This window comes from Pecten maximus, chromosome 16, assembly GCF_902652985.1.
Source record: "Pecten maximus chromosome 16, xPecMax1.1, whole genome shotgun sequence".
Taxonomy (NCBI): domain Eukaryota; kingdom Metazoa; phylum Mollusca; class Bivalvia; order Pectinida; family Pectinidae; genus Pecten; species Pecten maximus.
Window position 1 is genome coordinate 3,292,868 of NC_047030.1, and position 20,892 is coordinate 3,313,759.

The window sequence follows — 20,892 nt, forward strand, 5'->3', positions numbered from 1 at the left end:
ATTGTACAGTAAAACCACACATTAAATAATTACCGTTTTCATTTATTGATATAAATGACAGCGCGTGGTTTTTAGTCTCTTTACGGAGAATAACAATCAAAATAAGTAAGAAATAGAACAATAACAAGCATACTTCGCTAATAAAACTTGCTCCGGATCATGAATAATATCACGTGTCGTGATAATTTAAAACATACTGTCATGGAAACAAAACCAATTTCTACATAAAACCCGAGGAAAACAATGGCAAGCTACAAACAAAAAAAAATGTATCTGTGGACCCTTGGAAAAGTGCAAGTTTTCCGAAAGAGCAGTTGTTTGATGTTCCATTGGGTATACCGCCGTAGTAATATAGATCCTATCAAAATAATGCGATTTTCTTAAAATGAGAACCAATGTAGTTATAACAAACCGCCAGTATAGCATTAGGCGTGGAATAACCAGAAGGGAATATTATTTCCCAAATAATGTCGACCACAAAAAATTCAATGGTCGTCACCAGCCTGCTTATTTCGAAACCTTTAATATGAGTTTGTTCGTGAGAAGTCGACATAAAAGGACGCGCGTGGAGAAATTCTACGCCAAATATTGATCACAACCCATTAAGCTTTTCCAATGATCAGTAATTTGCAATCTTGAAATTTAAAACACCCGGAAGAGCTTTCGGTATCGTAAGATCAAATGTTTAGCTTAAAAGTACAATGTATCGATCTGTTAAAAAAAAAAAACACACACAAAAACAAACACAAAAAAAAACAGAAACTACGGACATAATAACGAAATCATAATTTCAACTCAAACCGATAAGATGAGGATTAAGTTGAATACATGATTAGAATACACACATGGTTCATTACCTTTTAAATAAGAACCATTTCGCCCTATCACGCCCTCCGGATTTCCAGACTTTGGTCACTAGCATCACTGTCGAGTCCTAGCACATGTCATTTTTGTCTGACAAAACGCTATCTTAATTTGCGAAACTAGATCCGTATTTAATGGTGCCATTGATTTGTACAGGTATCGTTCGACGTGTGTGATTACCAGTCGTTATGAACACCTGACATACAACAGTCACATACTTATTTGAAAGCAAATATGTATTGTTGTTTTTTTAGCTAACCATTTGTTCAGCTGGATCATTAAAACCCTCAATAAGGAAAATGGGCTGAGACAACGACGGCAAATAAGAAATTGAAAATAGAATCAGTTGTCACTAACATTTGCGTAGGAAGTTAGCCTACATACAGATATTTTATAGAGGCAGGAAGTAGGGAGTAACAAGATCTATCACAGTTATGATACATTCTGGTGGTAAGCTTCCCTGTTCGACTCACCCAATCAGGGGCTACCGCCGACAAACGCTACACAAAGTTTATATATATATGTATATAAGGACGATACCTAATTATCGCGTGAAACGTTATTAACAGTTAAGACCGCGTGGACTTTTAAAGGCGTAATGACGCAGGTGATGTGAAATCAGACAGTATATTAATTGTCAATTAGTCACTTTATCTTATCAAAAAATAGTTGTCACAGAGAATTCGAAAAAACCTGAACATCAAGTTAGGCTCATAAAATTGATGAAAACATCTTCAAGTAAAATGAAACAGTAGTAATCATTTGACACACCTCATTGATTATACATATACGTTTCCAATTTACATTTACACAGATTATACACAACATTAGATTCCAGTTCAAATCATTACTTGTCTCCACTTAATTGTCTTTCTCTCATACAACAGACAGATGATATCAACCTGTTATTGCAATTTTCTATCTGCAAAATCAACTCAACAAAGATTCATAGATTTACCTTAGCCAGACGGAATCAACTTAGATTTAATCAAAAAAGCTTCACGAAATTACCTCAGCTAGACGGAATCAACTTTGGTACACTCAAGTTAATCAACAAAGCTTCAAGGAATAACCTTAGCTAGACGGAAAACACATAGGTACAATCAAGAAAGCTTCAAGGAATAACCTTAGCTAGACGGAAAACACATAGGTACAATCAAGAAAGCTTCAAGGAATAACCTTAGCTAGACGGAATCAACTTATGTACAATGAAGAAAGCTTCAAGGAATCACCTTAGCTAGACGGAATCAACTTAGGTATAATCAATAAGGCTTCAAGGAATCACCTAAGCAAGAATAACCATAGATAGACAAAAGAGAATCAACTTTAAACTAACCATCAACTGAGTCAACTCCCGCGAACAATACAGCTTTATCGACACATGTCGTATGTCAGTTATCTGATCTCTTCACATCACACGTCAGAAAAATCTGGATTAGAATTGTAGAATCCTTCAAAACAATATATGCGACACAGCATTGCAGTGGTGCTATACTGAACATTTTATGCTGATGCTTGTGTAGAATTAGGTCAGTCTCCATTCTGAATAAAGCAATATGAATCAAAGAGCTCGGACCTGTTAAAAGTTTCATCGTGTATACTGCATCGTTATCAGAATCCTTACACCTGAATTTCTACTGAGCAGCGATTGTCAGGAATTAATGATTTGCACAGTAAGCTATAATTCGCAGCTGGCCTCATGATACAGTATAACAAATGCATTCAAATTGCTGGTATCGTGTATCTCGTTCATATCGGTTTACCTGAAAATAGATTTTGTAGATGCTTACTGAATACTTAGGTAATAAATCAACGGAGTTCGAATCATCGAGGTTTGACTGTACTACCAAGCTTACGTGGTCAATATTTTCAATTTATTTTAAAATCTAGGTCAATCATGAAGTCGTTTACAGTCTGTTGTACCTTGATCCCCATGGTACTGAGATTTAGAGATGGTAAAAGATTTTCTTTTAAAAGGTTTTCTATGGAAAAGAAGCAATACCGGTTTACTATAATGTACATTTGGACCTTTTGACGTAATCAGATTTTAGCGCAAACCAAAACAAATTAAAATAGATGAATGACGAATTAGAGCTCGACAAATTTATCACTAAAAACGCTTTGCGGAGATTAAAATCAGCGCACAAATTTAGCGGCATACTTCCAGAGCAAATATAATATAACCGCTAAAATGTTCCGTCTACAGCAGTAGCCAAATTTATTTGATCCACCGGCCCTCATTTTAAGAATCCGACATCACTTAATTCTAACCTAGATATACATGACGGGTTTCGTCGATGGGGCGGGAGACGTTTACGCCTTCGATACACCTGGTCTTAATTACTTATACGTTTTCAAGAGTTTTTTCTCTTCTCTTTTTTAACCACCATTTGAAATTCAATATTTGTAAATCTCATGCGAATTTAAATAAATGGCATAGTAAGCAGCTAGAACTGACCAGCATTCTCAAATAATGATATGGCATTGACGCCGTGTTTCACCGTAACTGTTAGTTCATCAACTTATCCTCTCCGAGGATATTGTTTCTTGTACGTGTTTTCTTAATATATATTCTCAGTGTTATGTAAATGTCTATATTATGTATGTGTATACTGATGAGTTGGAAAACTCAACGTATATAAAGAACTTGAACTTGAACTTGAACTTACTACTGCATGGCATTCGAATCTACTAGGATGGACTCAATTAAACAACTGATATGAGGGGTGTATATATATAAGTGTACAGGTGTACGTAGGGAATCATTTTTTTCTATTCGCCGGGAAATCATTTACGCGAGTTAGCTGGGGTAGTATGTAATTAATTTCTGTTGTTTCCGTGGTAACGTTACCTTAGATACATGTCCAATCAGAGATAATATAGAGAATCATTGTAAAAGTACACATCAGTTGACATTGCTGCTATTTGTTCAGTTTTATAAAGCCGAACCAAAACCAGTAGTAACGATAATTTGACTCGTTTTCCCCGCTATGTATACTTATCATTTATTTTCATTTGTTCTGCATTGTCACTATATAATCTTACCAAACAAAACGAAAGCTATCACATCTTTATTCCCCCAAAGTTCCCATTGATGTAGTGATATGAAGAACAATGTCTGACGTCATTAAATTATAAACAAACAAACAGTTCCGAGTTCTGTTTAAGATAAACGGAACTAGGAACCAGTTCCGAGTTCCGTTTAAGAAAATCAGAACTAGGAACCAGTTCCGAGTTCCGTTTAAGAAAAACATAACTACTATGTAGAAGATGTACGGGTCCTCGGAACTCGGAACCAAAGTCATGCTCCCTATTCAGTTTGTCTGCATTCCTGTGGGAATTATAGGACAATTACTTCCAAAAGTAGGACGTTTTAGTAACCAGTGCAAAAGTGTGCGTAATCCTCTAAGGCAATCAGACAGGTCATTTACATAGGGAAAAGGGCCCTCACGTGGAAGTTTCTTCTTCTAATGTATAGGGCAGTCAACATAGGGCTGAAAACTTCTAATGTATAGGTCAGTTAACATGGTCAGTTAACATAGGTCAGTTAACATAGGTTAGTTAACATAGGTCAGTTAATATAGGTCAGTTAACATGGTCAGTTAACATAGGTCAGTTAACATAGATCGGTTAAGATAGGTCAGTTAACATGGTCAGTTAACATAGGTCAGTTAACATGGTCAGTTAACATAGATCAGTTAACATAGATCAGTTAACATAGGTCAGTTAAGATGGTCAGATAACATAGGTCAGTTATCATAGGTCAGTTAACATAGATCAGTTAACATAGATCAGTTAACATAGGTCAGTTAAGATGGTCAGTTAACATAGGTCAGTTATCATAGGTCAGTTAACATAACGCTGAAAACCATTATTAGATACCGTACATATCAAATGTCTTCTAACACGCAATTATATGTACTTACAGCCTACCTCATTAATCACGCATCGAAAATTTGCAATACGAGTATATCTAATTTATTTCCTGGGTGTCGAACAAATGACTATCGTAAAATGACATAATATTCATCCATATTTATATAAAATCAACTGTGACGTTTCCTGTTCATAGATATAAGATAATTATCTCCAATGGTTCATCAAGGCTGCTTTCAGACCATAATTACTCGCTGATTTTGTTTGTATGTGTTGTTGGTGTTATTTTTGACAATGATAGTGTCATATATAGGCCGTGCCATACTTATATACCTATTCCATGATATAGACAATGCCACCTCGATGGAAAATTCAGAACTGGCAAGTAAGGCGAGAAATACACCTATTCGTATTTTCTGACACCGAACGAATTGTCATACTCGGTTCATCTTGATTAGAAAAAATAATTCGTTTCTTTTAATCCATTATTGATAAGACAAGATATACTTGTTTACCAAGTTAACATATAATTCTAATTCTAATTGAGAGATAATTACGTCTCGATAGTCCATTGTTTGTATAATTGTTTATTGTATTGATTCTTTCTTTGCATTTAAAAAAACAAAAAATAACAAAACAGTGTTGTCCTGGAGGACGAGGCAGCTGTTTGATGTCCTTTACATCATTGACGAGTTCTAAAGAACAAGTAGCGGTGTGATGTCCCTAACATTTCTGACGAGTTCTAGAAAGACGAAACAGCTGTATGGTGCCCCTTACATCACTGACAGGGCCTAGAAAGACGAAACAGCTGTATGATGTCCCTAACACCACAAACAGGGCATAGAAAGACGAAACAGCTGTATGATGTCCCTAACACCACAAACAGGGCTTAAAAAGACGAAACAGCTGTAGGATGTCCCTAACATCACTGACGAGTCCTAATTGGACGAAGCAGCTGTATAATGCCCCTAATATTGCTGACGAGTTCTAGACGGGCGAAATAGCTGTATGGTGTTCCTAACATCACTAACGAGGCCTGGAAGGACGAAACAGCTGTATGATGTCCCTAACATCACTAACGAGGCCTGGAAGGACGAAACAGCTGTATGATGTCCCTAACATCACTAACGAGGCCTGGAAGGACGAAACAGCTGTATGATGCCCCTTACATCACTAATGAGGCATGGAAGGACGAAACAACTGTATGATGCCCTTGACATCACTGACCAGACCTAGAAGGACGAAACAACTGTATGATGTCCCTAACATCACTTACGAGGCATGGAAGGACGAAACAACTGTATGATGTCCCTAACATCACTTACGAGGCATGGAAGGACGAAACAACTGTATGATGTCCCTTGACATCACTGACCAGACCTAGAAGGACGAAACAACTGTATGATGTCCCTAACATCACTTACGAGGCCTGGAAGGACGAAACAACTGTATGATGTCCCTTGCATCACTGACGAGGCCATGAAGGACGGAACAGCTGTATGATGCCCCTAACATGACTGACTTTATTATTAAGAAGACCAAACAGCTTTATGGTGTCCCTAACAACAATGATGAGTTATAGAAGTACGAAACAGCTGTACCATGCCCCACAATCACTGATGGATCCTAGAGGGACGAAAAAGATTTATGATGACCCTACCGTCAATGACAAGTCCTATAAAGAAACAGCTGTATGGTGTAGGTTATTGAAGGGGTAGTCGGGTGGCACAGTGGTAACACACTTGCCTTTCACCTAGGCGGCCGGGGTTCGATTCCCCGATCGGACGTTAAAGGGTCTAGGGTCACCTGCCCGATCACGTGGGTTTTCCTTCTGGTTTCCTCCCACAGTAAGACCGTCGCGCGCTTCCACCAGGGTCAACAAGCGTGATTAATATAAGTTGATATGACTGGTTTCGCAATTGTTGTAGAATAAATAAAGTTTACATGTACATTGAATTTTGACTCTACTGCCTTGTATTAAAAAGTCGTGTTTATCAGTGTGTCATTTGTACAATCATTCAGCGAGTCATTAAATGGTGGAACCAGAACAATTGTATTATATTCAGATATATGTATATATTCTGTATATCACGGAATTATAATAATAAAGGCGGATAAAAAGGCACAACCGTCGGTATCATATATTTCTAACTCATTTCTAAAGACATACGCTCGGCAAACGGATAACGATATTAATTACATACCTACCTTATCGTTATAAACAACTCTCCGTATGAATCCCGATAAACTTCCGATGAAAAATGTGAATACTCCAAACCCGACAAGAATCGCAAATGCTTCTATTTGTGTTATCCCCTTTGTGACTCCGTAACTGGCGCGAGATACATTAAAAAGTGAACAGTTTGACATCTTGAATATTTGATGTTGAATGATACTCGCTAAGTCGTTCACCATATATGATTCTGGTTAAGGTCGAGAACACGCCTCTTACCCAGAGCCGTAGGCTTTCTGCTAAAACCATTGGTCAATAGGGTTTGTTAGTTTTAAATCACGCGCAGTTCGGAAACACTAACATGATATACGTATATAGGTATTAATATAATGACACATCGCCCGGTATCCACCCGCTATGTTATATAATTAGTGGGTGTTGTCATTGTAATATACCAGATGGTAGTTGCACGGTACCCTCACACACGACTATTATCCAATAGAAGGAAGTGTCTTTGGAGAATTACGTCATTACAAAACAAGGTTGTTTTTCCAGTTCCAAGCTAACACCATTTAACAGTTAGATTACTAGATTATGTACGTTCTAAGTGGCAAAGTACTAAGGTGAAGAATGGGTTTATTGAAGTTGATGAATAATAGATTCCCAAATAGAACGTATCCCTGTTTAAACGTTCATTTACGGCATGCATTGTCGTCTCCATCCAATATCAGGTCTCTTTTTATGAATGTTGAATTTATCAAATATATCTTATGCTCTGAATTAATTAAATATGTGTTTATGATCCCGGCAGTTAAACCATACAACGGCCTTACATGGTACTATGTTCTAGCTTGTACATAGCGTGCCGACACTGAGTATCTGAGGCGTGGATCGGATTTGCTGTTTGGTACAAATAGACAACAGATGTAGATGGTCAATAAAATCAATGTCCGCGATCATGATACATGTAGGTACGTTATCAGGTCTACGGAACTGTTGTTAATTTCGAGAGTTGTAATTTTGTAATTGGTGATTATGGCAATGATATCACACCGTTTCATTTGAGCCACTAATGTGGAATCCTCTGCTGCAGCGCCCCTTCCAATCTACATACAATATGTAGATCTACATATTTCTAGAAATTCGAGCATGATCAAATATTTGCTGGGAGGTATTTCATCGGGGAGTGATTTGTAGACATAAAATAGCATTCTAAAACCTGTTTTAATTGTCGTTTCCAACCTCTGACGTAAATGGCTTGTGTTGACCAATTACGTACGATTTCGAGACTGGTGACATTTTTTTAATCGATCATAACGCAATAAAAATTGGCCAAGATTCTGACCCAGGTATCTGGGTGTGACATGTCAATGTAATTATATTGGTAGAACAGTTATGCAAGCAGTTGTGTAAGTGGCTGGTTATGACGAAATGAAGTCAAATGTGTTAATAAGGATGTTATAAATGTTTCTATATATTATGATGGTTCGTATGGAAAGATCAGAAGGCGGTGCATCTGGTTGACCGAATTCAAACTCAATAATCAGAGATAGAAACTTGAAAACAGAGCTAGCCGATCTGGATTAATCTATGTGATTTTTTTTTTTATCTCAATACATGTTTGGATACCATATGCATGTCTTAATATGGTTCAACGAAATCATATCTTTCTGTGCATTCCATTATTAGCTGGTTTTTGTCGTCAATTGTTTTGTTTTGTCATTCTTAGTTTCATTATTAGAACTATCGTATATAGAATTCCAATAAGATAAACCACAGGCTTGTAATTGGGTTTTATCCCAGCACCATCATAGATTGGATAACAGAACTAGAGAACTAGATTAATTTACCTGGCATTGCCGATATATAGGGACTGATAAAAAATGAACGATTCATGAAATACAAAGCACTTTAAAGTCTGGAACATGAAAATGCTAATTGATGTTTCTTTATCAGAGAAACTGCTGATTGGTTAATTGATTATAAGTAATTAATAATTTGCAACTAATTAATTAATCTTATTTAAAGAACTTAAAAAATAACAAAACATATTTAGGCCCCAGATTTAATTAATGTATTTGTAAATCAGTACATTGCGATACTGCGATACTAAAAAAACGGAGGCTGTTTACAACATTCAATTAAATGTCATTTTGATGTTATAGTTGTTTAAATTGTCTGAACTCTTGATTACTCTAATTGGAATCAACCCACCTTATGCATAATCAAGGTAGATAAAGTTGATGAAGAAAAATACTGGATGCACAATTATGGTACAGCAACATGTTTTGTTTTCTTCTAAACACAAGTATTTCATTGAATTTTCTTATCATTCATTTAAAAGTAATATTGTATGTTATATTAAATAAGGTAAAACAAGTAGTATTAGTTTTTGTTTCTGGTTTTTAATATGCTCTCTTCTCTCATAGTTTTAATGATAAGCATCATATTGAAACATTACAATATTAGTTAGTGTCGACCATGGCTGCAGAGACAATATTTTTCAAAGTTGAGATAGAGACACAAGCCATGGATTAGTCTCAAGGTCCATACAGATCTCTTGTCCACCAGAGGTGCACCAAAATAATCACTCCATTTGCATCTGAACCAAAAATCAGCAGATTGCTATGCGGCGAATAGGGCCCCGTTGTGATTGGTATAAAATCCTAGTTTATATTATCACGGAAATGATACAATATTCTTATATTGTCACTCTGAGGATATAATTTCAGTATTGCAAATGAAAGCAATAATTGGGTGGACACTTTTAATGAGTAGGTCACAATTCGCTAGAATGAACACAATCCTATTTGGGGATGTGGTATGTTCATGTTTGCCAATTTCTCATAGCCCGGAACTGATGACGACTTTACTAAAGTATACTGCCTGTAGCGGAAACTGGACTTGGTCGATCATCAGTGACCAGGTAGCTCAGTGGTAGAGTGTCCGTCTAGAGTTCGGAGGGCCCGGGTTCGAACCCCTGTCTGGCTGCTACATTTGCTACTTCTCCTGTTACATAATTGTAACATAATTGGCGAGCTTGCCTACCATTGTTTAAAGCATTGGTAGTATGCTTAGAGCATGTGATATCCGAACTTGTGGTCTTTGGGGAGAAAGACTTGAAAAAAGGAGGGAGGAATGTAGCGGAACTGGACTGGGTCGATCATCGACGACCAGGTAGCTCAGTGGTAGAATGTCCGTCTACAGTTTGGAGGGTCCCGGGTTCGAACCCCGGTCTGACTGCTACATTTTCTCTTTCTCCTGTTGCACTGCCGACGGAATTCAACAGGAAACTCCCACCTAATACTAACAGCAGGCGAGCCAGTCATCACACTGCCGAAATACTAAGTAGCAGACACGTACCTATGTAGACAAACTGGAATGTCTAGACCAGGGAACAGAACCCTTCCTCATAATTGTGAGCGCCTAATTAACATTAACTGATAACGTGTGCCAGTAAAGGAATGTCCCCATCTTCACAACAGTTATGGCCGTCCAAGACAGGATCTCATTTCTTTTGCATATTCTAGAGCATATGAGAGCATTAATGTCAGCACATATCTTATATCTGATTAAAACGTGCGTGAAAATGAGATCAACCTTGAAGTAAAACATGAAAACAACTGGAGATGTGAACGTAGCAATTGGGATACCAACTGATCGATATACTAATTGATGCAATCATAACTAACTGTTCTAAGTGCAGACCGCGGCTAATTTAAATAAAACGCACTTTCAAAATCAGAATCAGTTCTGTTGAGAATATGCACATTTACACTATTTGTCGTTCAATTAAATGAAAAAGTTTCCTTCTGCAATTTTTTGAAATATTTTCCTTAAGCATCGCTGACGAGTCCTAAATAGACGAAACAGCTCCTCTGTATATGACTCTCAATATTGGTATTGGATTTGGTATGGTTCTGTATTGTTAACGCCCTATCAAAAGCTATGGTCATCTAAGGACGGGCTCCCCACGTGAGGGAGATGTATGTTGGTGGTGAATGTTTGTGTGTTTTGATAGCGCGATACATGGGGCAGGATACAGAGTCTCCATCACAGTGGCAAACGCTTCAAAGAAGATCCCAAATTTAGTCGCCTCTCGTGCAAAGAGGACAGAAGGTAAAATTCTTACGCCCTACTTGCAGGGCAGATATTGACACTGAAAAATGCTAATATCTTATGTGTCGTTTTGAAATATAATTAATTATCGTAAAATTTATTTTGAATTATAACAGTTTATATCTATAATATTCATTACAAGAAAGAATATTCATATAACATACTTATCCTTTGGTTTCGACTCTATTTACCTGTGTACGTGTTTGATGTTATGGTAACAAGGTATGAGTTGTATATTGTTATATCATCATGTCCGGTGATCTTGGATATTCTGTCAGGCTATGTGACAGCTGTTGTTTATGTTACCATGTATCATTCACTCATTACTGTATACGTATGCCAGGTAGAGACTATATAAGGCAGTATATTCTATACTGTTTATGTCGGATTCCTGGGTCAGTACTGGATAGACCTAAACTTGAATAAACCTAAAGATATACTGGCCTGCGTCTTCCTCTCTACAAGCGCACCATCGAAAATATACAAGCGACTACAAAATTTTGTAGGTCACATTTTTCACAGTCCTTGGTAATGTCTGCAAAAGAATCGTGCGTTTTGATATAACTTGTCATTGTGAAAATTTGAAAATTTGAAATATTAAAATGAAAATTTACCCTAGCTCTTATTTTGAATGTGATTCCACGTAGATTTGACCTAGATATGCATGGCTTACCATCACTAAAGCAGAAGACGCTTACTTGTACAGAACGCCTGGTCTTATCATCCTTGTACTTTCTCATTGATTTCCATGTAGATATATGGTTTGTTAATATTTTGTCCTCGTTTTATCGAGTCTGAGGAAGGAAGACAATTCGTTATTATGTCGGTAGATACTCTTGGTGGAGTATACACTGCCCTCCAAAAGTTCTGTTACACTTGGAACATTTAAATCGAATGGCTGGCCAAATTATTTGAAAAATACCTCACTTCTTTGAAGTTGCAGGGAGAGGGAACGGAGGGTCCTATTTTCCATAATTTTCAAAAATGAATGAAAATATGAGTTTATATTACTGACACAAATAAAAGTAATTGTTTAACTGATTAACATTTAAAAAATGTAAAAATGCATTTTTGAAATTTATATTGAATAAAGAGGGAACTTTCCAGAATGCTGCATTTTGAGGATTTCCATTGTAACAAAACATATGCACTATTAAAAATTGAATATGAACATTTGAAATCATGAACAAAAACATCCTAAGAAGTTATGATTTTAACAAATTGTAATAAAGACTTTGAGATTAACTTCACTGTATTTTACGTAATAATTGTAACAAGACTTTTGGAGGGCAGTGTATATTCCTTAGTGTTGATGCAAAATTATCATTTGTACGAGTGATGTTGACTTATGTTGACTTACACTGTTTCTTAGACAATTTATGTGTTGAAATTTTATCGTTTGTGGTTGACAAGATAGAATAACGTTATAATAATTGATGAGTGTGTCCCTAATTTAACGTTAATTATAACTACATGTACGACAACGATCATCTGAAAAACAATGTTCTCAAAAGACATCACAAATAGACCGCCATTATGTATATCATTACTAAGTGGAGTAGATACCATTTTCCATTAGACACGAAGGTGATGTTAATTAGTCACATCACGGAATGTTTATATATAGCATATACTATTGACTTACGCAAACAGTTACGTATGCTTCGGATGAGAGGCCTAATAATTCCACGGGAAAGTGAACACTACAAAATGTAAATGTTGCACTTAGGATGGCAATGTTGTCCATACATAGAAAATGACTCCTACATTTTCTATTTTTTCCCTTGTTTAAGTCAAGTCAAGTCAAGTTGACAGAGAAACAGAGAGAGACAGACAGATACAGAAATTACGTATTTCCCAAACATGTGACAGGGTTTTACTGCAAAATTTATGGTTTAAACTCATCAAAGAAGGCGTGACTGGGAAAATGTTGAATATTATACGGTCTTTGTACAATGATGTGAAATGTTGTGTGAAATATAATAACATCATGACAGAATTTTTCAGTTGTAAAAATGGATTATTCCAAGGGGAACGTTTGTCTCCGATTATGTTTTCCTTATACGTAAATGACTGTGAAATGAATTTTTTAACTAATGAATGCCCTTCTATCGAATTACAAACATTAAAACTATTTTTATTAATGTATGCTGATGATATGGTATTGTTAGCTGAAACACCCGAGGGCTTGCAACAAATGTTAGATGCATTGCTAAACAACACCAATGAATGGGGTTTAACAGTGAATACAGATAAAACTAAGGTGTTAGTTTTTAGAAACGGGGGAAAATTAAGGTCAAGTGACAAATGGTTTTATAATGGTCACGAATTAGATAACGTTGATAACTTTAATTACCTGGGTGTCTTGTTAAATTACAACGGAAAATTCAGAAAAACTCAAGAACAATTAGCCGAACAAGGTAACAAAGCACTTTTCGCTGTAGCCAATGTATGAAGGACAAATTATTTCAATGTTGAAACACACCTTCACGTCTTCGATATATATGTTGCCAGTATTTTAAAGTATGGTTGCGAAGTATGGGGAATGCACAAAGCACCCGATATAGAAAAAATACACTTGAAATTCTGTAAGAATTTATTAGGAGTCAAGAAGTACACACCAGATTGTATGATATATAATGAATTAGGAAGAATACCAATTAGTGATATTCGCAAGTTGAGAATTATCAAATATTGGTTTAAATTTAAAAAATCAGACAATTGTATATTACAAGCCTGTTATCAAAAAACGTTATATAATGAGGGTGGGTTATGTGAATACGTCAGAAATGAATTATTCCGAATGGGATTAGGATATATGTGGTATCAGGGCAGTATGAGTGATAGAGATTTCGATATTGTTAAATTTAAGATACATGATATATTTCAACAAGAGTGCAGAGAAAAGATTGAATCTTCTTCGAAGTGTGCATTGTATATGCATTTGAGTGATAATTTTTGTTTACAAAAATATTTAGCAATGCCTATAGATTCAAAACATTTAAAAGAAATAATCAAAATAAGGTGTCATCACATAAGTTAGAAGTAGAGGTTGGACGTTATAATAATATATCACGTAACCTTAGAAAATGTAATGTTTGTAATAATGGAGATATAGAAGATGAGTTTCATTTTATAATCAAATGTCAATGCTTTAAAGAGTTGAGAAGTAAGTTCCTAAAAAAATATTATTTTACTAGACCAAACATGTATAAATTTATAAAACTATTGTGCACTGATAACATAAAAGATATGGCCAATTTGGCGAAATTCATTTCCTTAAGTAATAAGAAACGAGACCGCCTGTTACAATGTTAGGCTGAATATTGAATAGTGTTGTATGTATTTTCGAAATCACTTAGTATTGAGCAATTTGCTAATATATATGTAATTAATATATAAATGTCTAGAATATATAACTACAACTTGTTTGTAATCCCCTATGTACTTCTGTAATTTCCATGGCAGAATTTGTAATTTGTGAAAACAATGTACTTAATTATTGAAGTGTGAGAGATATTCCTCTACACTATTCTAGATGTAACCGACCGGTGTTCATGTGTGTGGATCAGTGTGAGTGTGTGGGTATAGGTGTGTATCTGCTGTTGTGTACATGTGTGGATTGGTGTGTGTGTGTGAGTTTGTATGTGGATCAGTGTGATAGGGTGGGTATGTGTGGATCAGTGTGGGTGTGTGAGTATTTGTGAGGACTGTGAGGACTTGTTGTACATGTAATTTATATACTGATAAACCATGTGGTTTAAAGTAATACAGAACTTGAACTTGAACTGTAGTTTTACCAGTTTGAGGTTTTCCTGTCTCAGCCTAGGGTGAGAATGCTCGTGCTCTGACGTCATAATATACAAACCGCAGTGCAGTGACTGAAAGAATTTTTCTATATCTCCGCTTAAAAAAAAGTGCGTAATTTTCTGATTTTCATTAAAAATATCACTAAATCAACCCAAATAGTCAACACATGTAACGTTATCTTACAAATAGTCAACACATGTAACTTTATCTTACAAATAATCAACACATGTAACTTTATCTTACAAATAGTCAACACATGTAACTTTATCTTACAAATAGTCAACACATGTAACTTTATCTTACAAATACTCAACACATGTAACTTTATCTTACAAATAGTCAACACATGTAACTTTACCGTCCAACACACTGATTTTACGATAACATATCACGAATCGAAGTCGTCTCGAATAACAGTCAATGCGCTAGACAGAGTTTACCAAGTCAATAAAGTTATTGAAAATCGCCATCGCTGTCACTGAAGATCACAGCTGGCCTCTGTCATTCTATCTGGTTCTTATTATGAATGTGGATGTTGAAAGTCCCCTCAGTGGTAATAGCGCCTTTGAAAACGGATCTGACGGTACCGTTCTTCGAAGCATTCACAGTATTTTCTGTGCATGACGTCGACGATCTTGTTGACTGGAAACCGGATATCTGTTCATGATCAGGTCGGGGAATTCAACAAAACATGTTTGAGACCATGATGTATGAACAACCAGAAAGAAAAGACCGCTGTCCAATGACAACATACAAGACATTTTCGGACAAACCGCCTGCTAGTTTCATTCAACCACAGCTTCCTTTTTATTTAGCGGCTATGATATAAGTTACAAATCCCATTGATGACGAAGAATGGTGTTAATGTTGACCTATTGACGTGAATAACCTGCGATCTCCAATGTCAATAATGATAAAAAAAAAAGTCATCAGTAAACGATGAAGGAAAACGACTTGCCGACACGAGAGTCAGGAATCATCTCTGCCAGGTCCTACTCGATAATAACGTGCCCGATACTCAAACTGTGCGTTGGAATACCCATTAAAATCCAAATTCCTTGAACAATTATATAACTGTTTCCTCCTCCGAAGCTCGGCTGCATGGATTAGAATTACGGACCATTGCAAGATCAGCAACTGTTCTTGTTTTAGTTTGTCATCCATTATGAGTCAAATACCCCGTGCCTAAATCTTGATCAAAATGCAGTTCCAAATCACCACAACACAGGGCCCTATGCTCCTCAGACCCCCTCTTATGCCAAAATGCAACGTATTTTGTTAAGCCAAAGAGTGTTAATCAAACTTGGTTGGGTGTCATTCTCAAGTAATCCTGATGCATACAATTTTTTAATATCATTCTGTGTAATTGGGTCCGCTGCCTTTGGTTTATACCAAAGTTCTTGTCTCTTTAGATATTTTTACTTTGATTTTAATGCATCCCTAGTTTTTAAAAAGTGAAATTCTCCAATAATAGTTGTTTCATATCGGTGTCTTTTTAGGTGGCAATCAAATGAACCTAGCATGACTCTCAAGATAGACGGCTGATACTGCTTGCCATCTTTCTGTATGACGCAAATGCTGAACTGAGACAGATACTCATTCAACTCTTTTTGCGGTATGATTTTAAGTTCTCTAACCTCATTTTTGCCTTTAAGAAATGTTTTCAACATTTATTATGTATTTTTCTGGCTTATTTTTATTTTCAATGTCTTCAATTGATACAAATCTAAAAGTGCATGTAGAATCTTGGCAAATTTTCACAAAACTTTCAGAGGAAAGAGAAACAGATTTTGCAGCTGGAAAACTCCTTGATAGATCATATTGGTAGGCGAATTTGAAGGCAAAACAGGTACTGCATCAACCAGATATTGATCTTCATTATATGCCTCTACAATTTCGTCACTAAATAAATCACTAAAATTAATTCTTCCATGGGAACGCCTTTGACATGTTCATGCCGTGCAGCACTAACAATATTCCCATCATCAAGAGATTGAACTTTGTATATAGTGTATATACCCAGTTGTTTTTCTGTATTAACAATTTTCCCCTTCTTACCACGTTCGCTAACCGTCACATAATCACCAATCTTAAATGTTTTTTCCCATTTCAGAAGAGACTCGGAGATCTATAAATTGTTGAGCAGAAGATTTGTTGAAAGATGACAGGAAGTTGAAGTAATGCATAACGTATTACTACGCCAAGTTTTAGAATTTAGTGAAGTACAATATACACAATGCTAAATGATGTCACAGATATATGTGCAGGTGTGAAAAAATAGTTGATCGCTACCTATGGTGTGGGATAGAGAAATCTCAACCAATCAGGTTGAGATTTTTGGTTAAGGTCTTGGCAAGCCTCGACATGGACTAAATAGCTAAACCTGAGTGGTTGAGATTTCCCTATCCCACACCATAACTAGCGATCAACCGGAAGCCCGTGGGCTTATTATATTGCTGTTTCGTGTTTTAGAGTCAATAATGCGTTGATAACATCATAATAATGGAGACATCACAATGCCCGAATGTAAATTTCTTGCTATTAAGAGAAATATAAGGCATTTCTTTTTCCTCAAAAATAAATGAGTCTTCTCTTCTTTTTGACCTAAATGGGAACCACCTCTTCATAGGCCTGTGCTGGTATCCATCTAATACGTAACGTTGATTAGCATAACATCATACACGTAATTTTTTCCATGGCAACCACGAAACAACGAATGATTATACAAAGAACTTTTATGCAATACAATATTGTACATGTAGAATGTTTGTCCCAAATGACCTTAATGTTATTATACTGGTTGCAATCACATTAAGCAAGACATTGTGAGACATTAATCCATATGTATGTATAATTTTTTTTCGATACACATCAGTGACATGGAGAGACATGTGATTACTAACCTTATCCTGGTATATGTTCTTCCTGATGGCGTTGAACGATAGGGCAAGGACTAAAAAGAATCCGCCGAAAAACACAAGCAAAGCGAAAGACTCTAGCTTCAAGATATCTTTTGTCAATGAAAATGATGTTGTATTAGAGGTGATGATATTTAAGCAGCTGGAAACATTCCTGACCAGACCAAACATGGCGACGATGACAACCTGAAAAATAAAGAGGTTCATAAATGATGAGTGACAGGTTGCAAAATCCTAATAGTTTATTCGATTCCAAACAAATTACGTTGATTACGTTTTACATGTATAATATAGCATTGCATTAAACAGCTCGAATTCCTATATGATATATACCATACGTTATGTGTTTGTATTATCTTTTGCTTTGGTCTCGTCCATTACATCATTACAAAATGAAATTTTAGCCGTCATGTATATAATCGCGAGACGGCCTCGTAATCCCTAACATCGTCACGTTCCATAACATAATTGTACAAAATAATCACGGTAGACGTACTCTCCGGGGAGGACTTTAATGTGTAAAATTTCATCATTAAACTGATAACATGGTTCGAACAGACTTGGAGTGATCAAATTTAGAGACTTTTCCAGGAAGTTTCCGTCATTAAATTTAAGAACGTGTCCAAGACATTCCGACATTAAATTCAAGGATTTTCAAAGACATTCCGTTATTAAATTTTAAAAAAATTTCCAAAAATTCTGTCATCAAATTCAAGGACTTTTCCAAGACATTCCTTCATTAAATTCAAGGTCTTTTCTTATGCATTCCGTCATTAAATTCAAGGACTCTTCGTGGCTTTTTCAGGGGCATCAACGTTGAGAGAAAGTTTGACATTTACGCAAGACAATATAAAGTATTTGAGTCATGTCACATTAACAACGTTCTAATCGCGTAATTAGAAACACATAAAAATGGTTACATAAAACAATCCCTACAAAGACAAAATATTAACACTCAGAAAAATTGTTAATGTATATTTTAGTTTATTTCAACAACAAAGACATGAAATAAAGGACTTTCAAAGCATGACACTGAATTCCAGAAATTTCAAGAGAAGTATTGAAATTCAACGACCGTTCATAAGTTTGGGAAACTATGTTATAACGGCGATATTACATCTGGAATTTTGACAGCATTGCGCCATCTCGAAACGTAAAGGGAAAAGGTATCTACAAAGGCATTTGTCTACTTTCGTATCGATGACAATTCAGACCTTCGTCGCATACACAATGCTATCACGTTCTCAAATTTGGAGCCGGAATACTAAGCAGGAAAACAGGCGTGGTAGTATCCATAAAGAACGTCAGACAGCACATAGTAAATGGGAATAATCGGGGCAGCTACTTAATTTCCCATAGTCGTCACCTTCCTGTATTTTTTTCGTCAGTAGTAGACATTCAAGATATGTTCCGGTAACATTCATAGAGATATTTGTAATAAGACTTTAAAGAATGATTTTATAGAACATTTTGATGATTCAGATTTAGTTTTTCTGAGTGAATGCTGGATGAATTATTTTTTTTAGTTGAGGGCTTTGAGTTTTTCCCGCTATACAAAAGAAGCAAATGTAAAGGAAGTGGTATGGTTTGTTTAATTCATAGTTAAAAGAATATATTTCATTTATTAATGTTGAAGCGTTGTTTGGGAAAAGCCTTAAGGTAGATTGTTGAATAAAATAGCATCGATGCTTATGTTTGGTTTGCATATATACCACCAGAAATAGCAACATTTATGATATTTATGATGTTGATATTTTTGAAATATTAGAAAATGACATTGCGAACTTTAGCAGGATATGACATATATCATTGCTGGTGATTTAAATAACAGAACAGGTATACGTAGAGATCCTGACTTTATAACGTTTGATGCTCAGCGCAATACTATAACCTTATTATAGATAATAATATTCCATATGTAGATGAAAACTTTAACATTGCGCGTAAGTTTGAAGATTCTTTTAATGACAAATTTGGACAGACTCAAGGAAAAACCGACGGTATTGTTTCGTTTTATAACATCTGAGGTACAAAATTGTCTTAATGAATATTCAAACCATGTTCCATTGTTGTTTGACTTGAATGCAGCTACCAGTAGCTGTAAACATTGTTCTACCACAATACCATGTGTTATTCAACTCTCAGACCATCAGTTAATCATTACAGCTGTTGATTAACAATCTGTTTATACTACACGTGGTATAAACTCTGTACGCATTTTGATTGGCTAACACGGTGAACTTTGACCCAAGCTGCAATTGTTACCGACGTCATCAATAATCTAATGACGTCACATCACCGGGTCCCGGACGTCACCGGTAAACTTTATTTGCATACGCGAAATTATACTTGGCCACGTTTCCCTTTGATTCAAACCGATATTATTGTGGTAGAAACAGGTCACACGACTCGAAATTGTCGGATATGGAATTTACTTCACACTCGTTATTTTTTAAAAGTTGCAAAAAACACTCGCTAAAGCTCGTGTCTTTTGTAACTTTTAAAAAATAACTTACTCGTGTGAAATAAATTCCATATCCAACAACCACTCGTTGTGTAACCTCTATTTATACAATCGATAACAACTTAACAGTCAGTTCCCTAATATGGACAGATGGTGCTAGGATGAATTCTGTCGGATGTGTTAATGAAAATAAGGAATTAATTGTTAGCTCATTGGATGTGTTAGAGAATACCAAAACAGCGTTGATTCTTGTCTAAAAGTGTTGCTTAATAATGTCCGTTTTGATTAAAATTGTGATTACATATCGTTGTTGTTGTCATCAGAGGTCTAAACGTATGGCTAAGGAACCTGATAAACCATGATGTGATGGTAAATGTAAACATTTACAGAAAGAGTAAATAAATGATCTGTTTCCTTTTAATAGATATAGATCCTCAGGCAATAGAGAGGTTTTGTTTCGTCATGAGAAAAAGTACAAGATGAAAGACTAAAACGTAATTATCTACAGGGAGTTGATATATTAACAAACCAAAATCATTTATAAACATTTTTTAGACTTAAGACTCGAGAATTCAATTGTTTTTACGAATATTTAAAGATAGTGCTAAATTTTCAGTTGATTCTTCTCTTCCCCTGGCAATACACAATATGTTAACGTTAACGAATGC

General features: G+C 35.8%; 1 protein-coding gene across 1 annotated transcript in view; it reads right to left on the bottom strand.

Moving 5' to 3' along the window:
- Window positions 1-17,965, bottom strand: part of LOC117345379 (urea-proton symporter DUR3-like) — a 53,328-nt gene extending 35,363 nt beyond the window's left edge. Inside the window, exon 1 of the mRNA XM_033908453.1 lies at window positions 17,746-17,965. Coding sequence (XP_033764344.1) covers window positions 17,746-17,931 — 186 coding nt within the window. The 5' untranslated portion in view covers window positions 17,932-17,965. The remainder of the gene's footprint in view (window positions 1-17,745) is intronic.
- Between the last annotated feature and the right edge of the window lie 2,927 nt (window positions 17,966-20,892).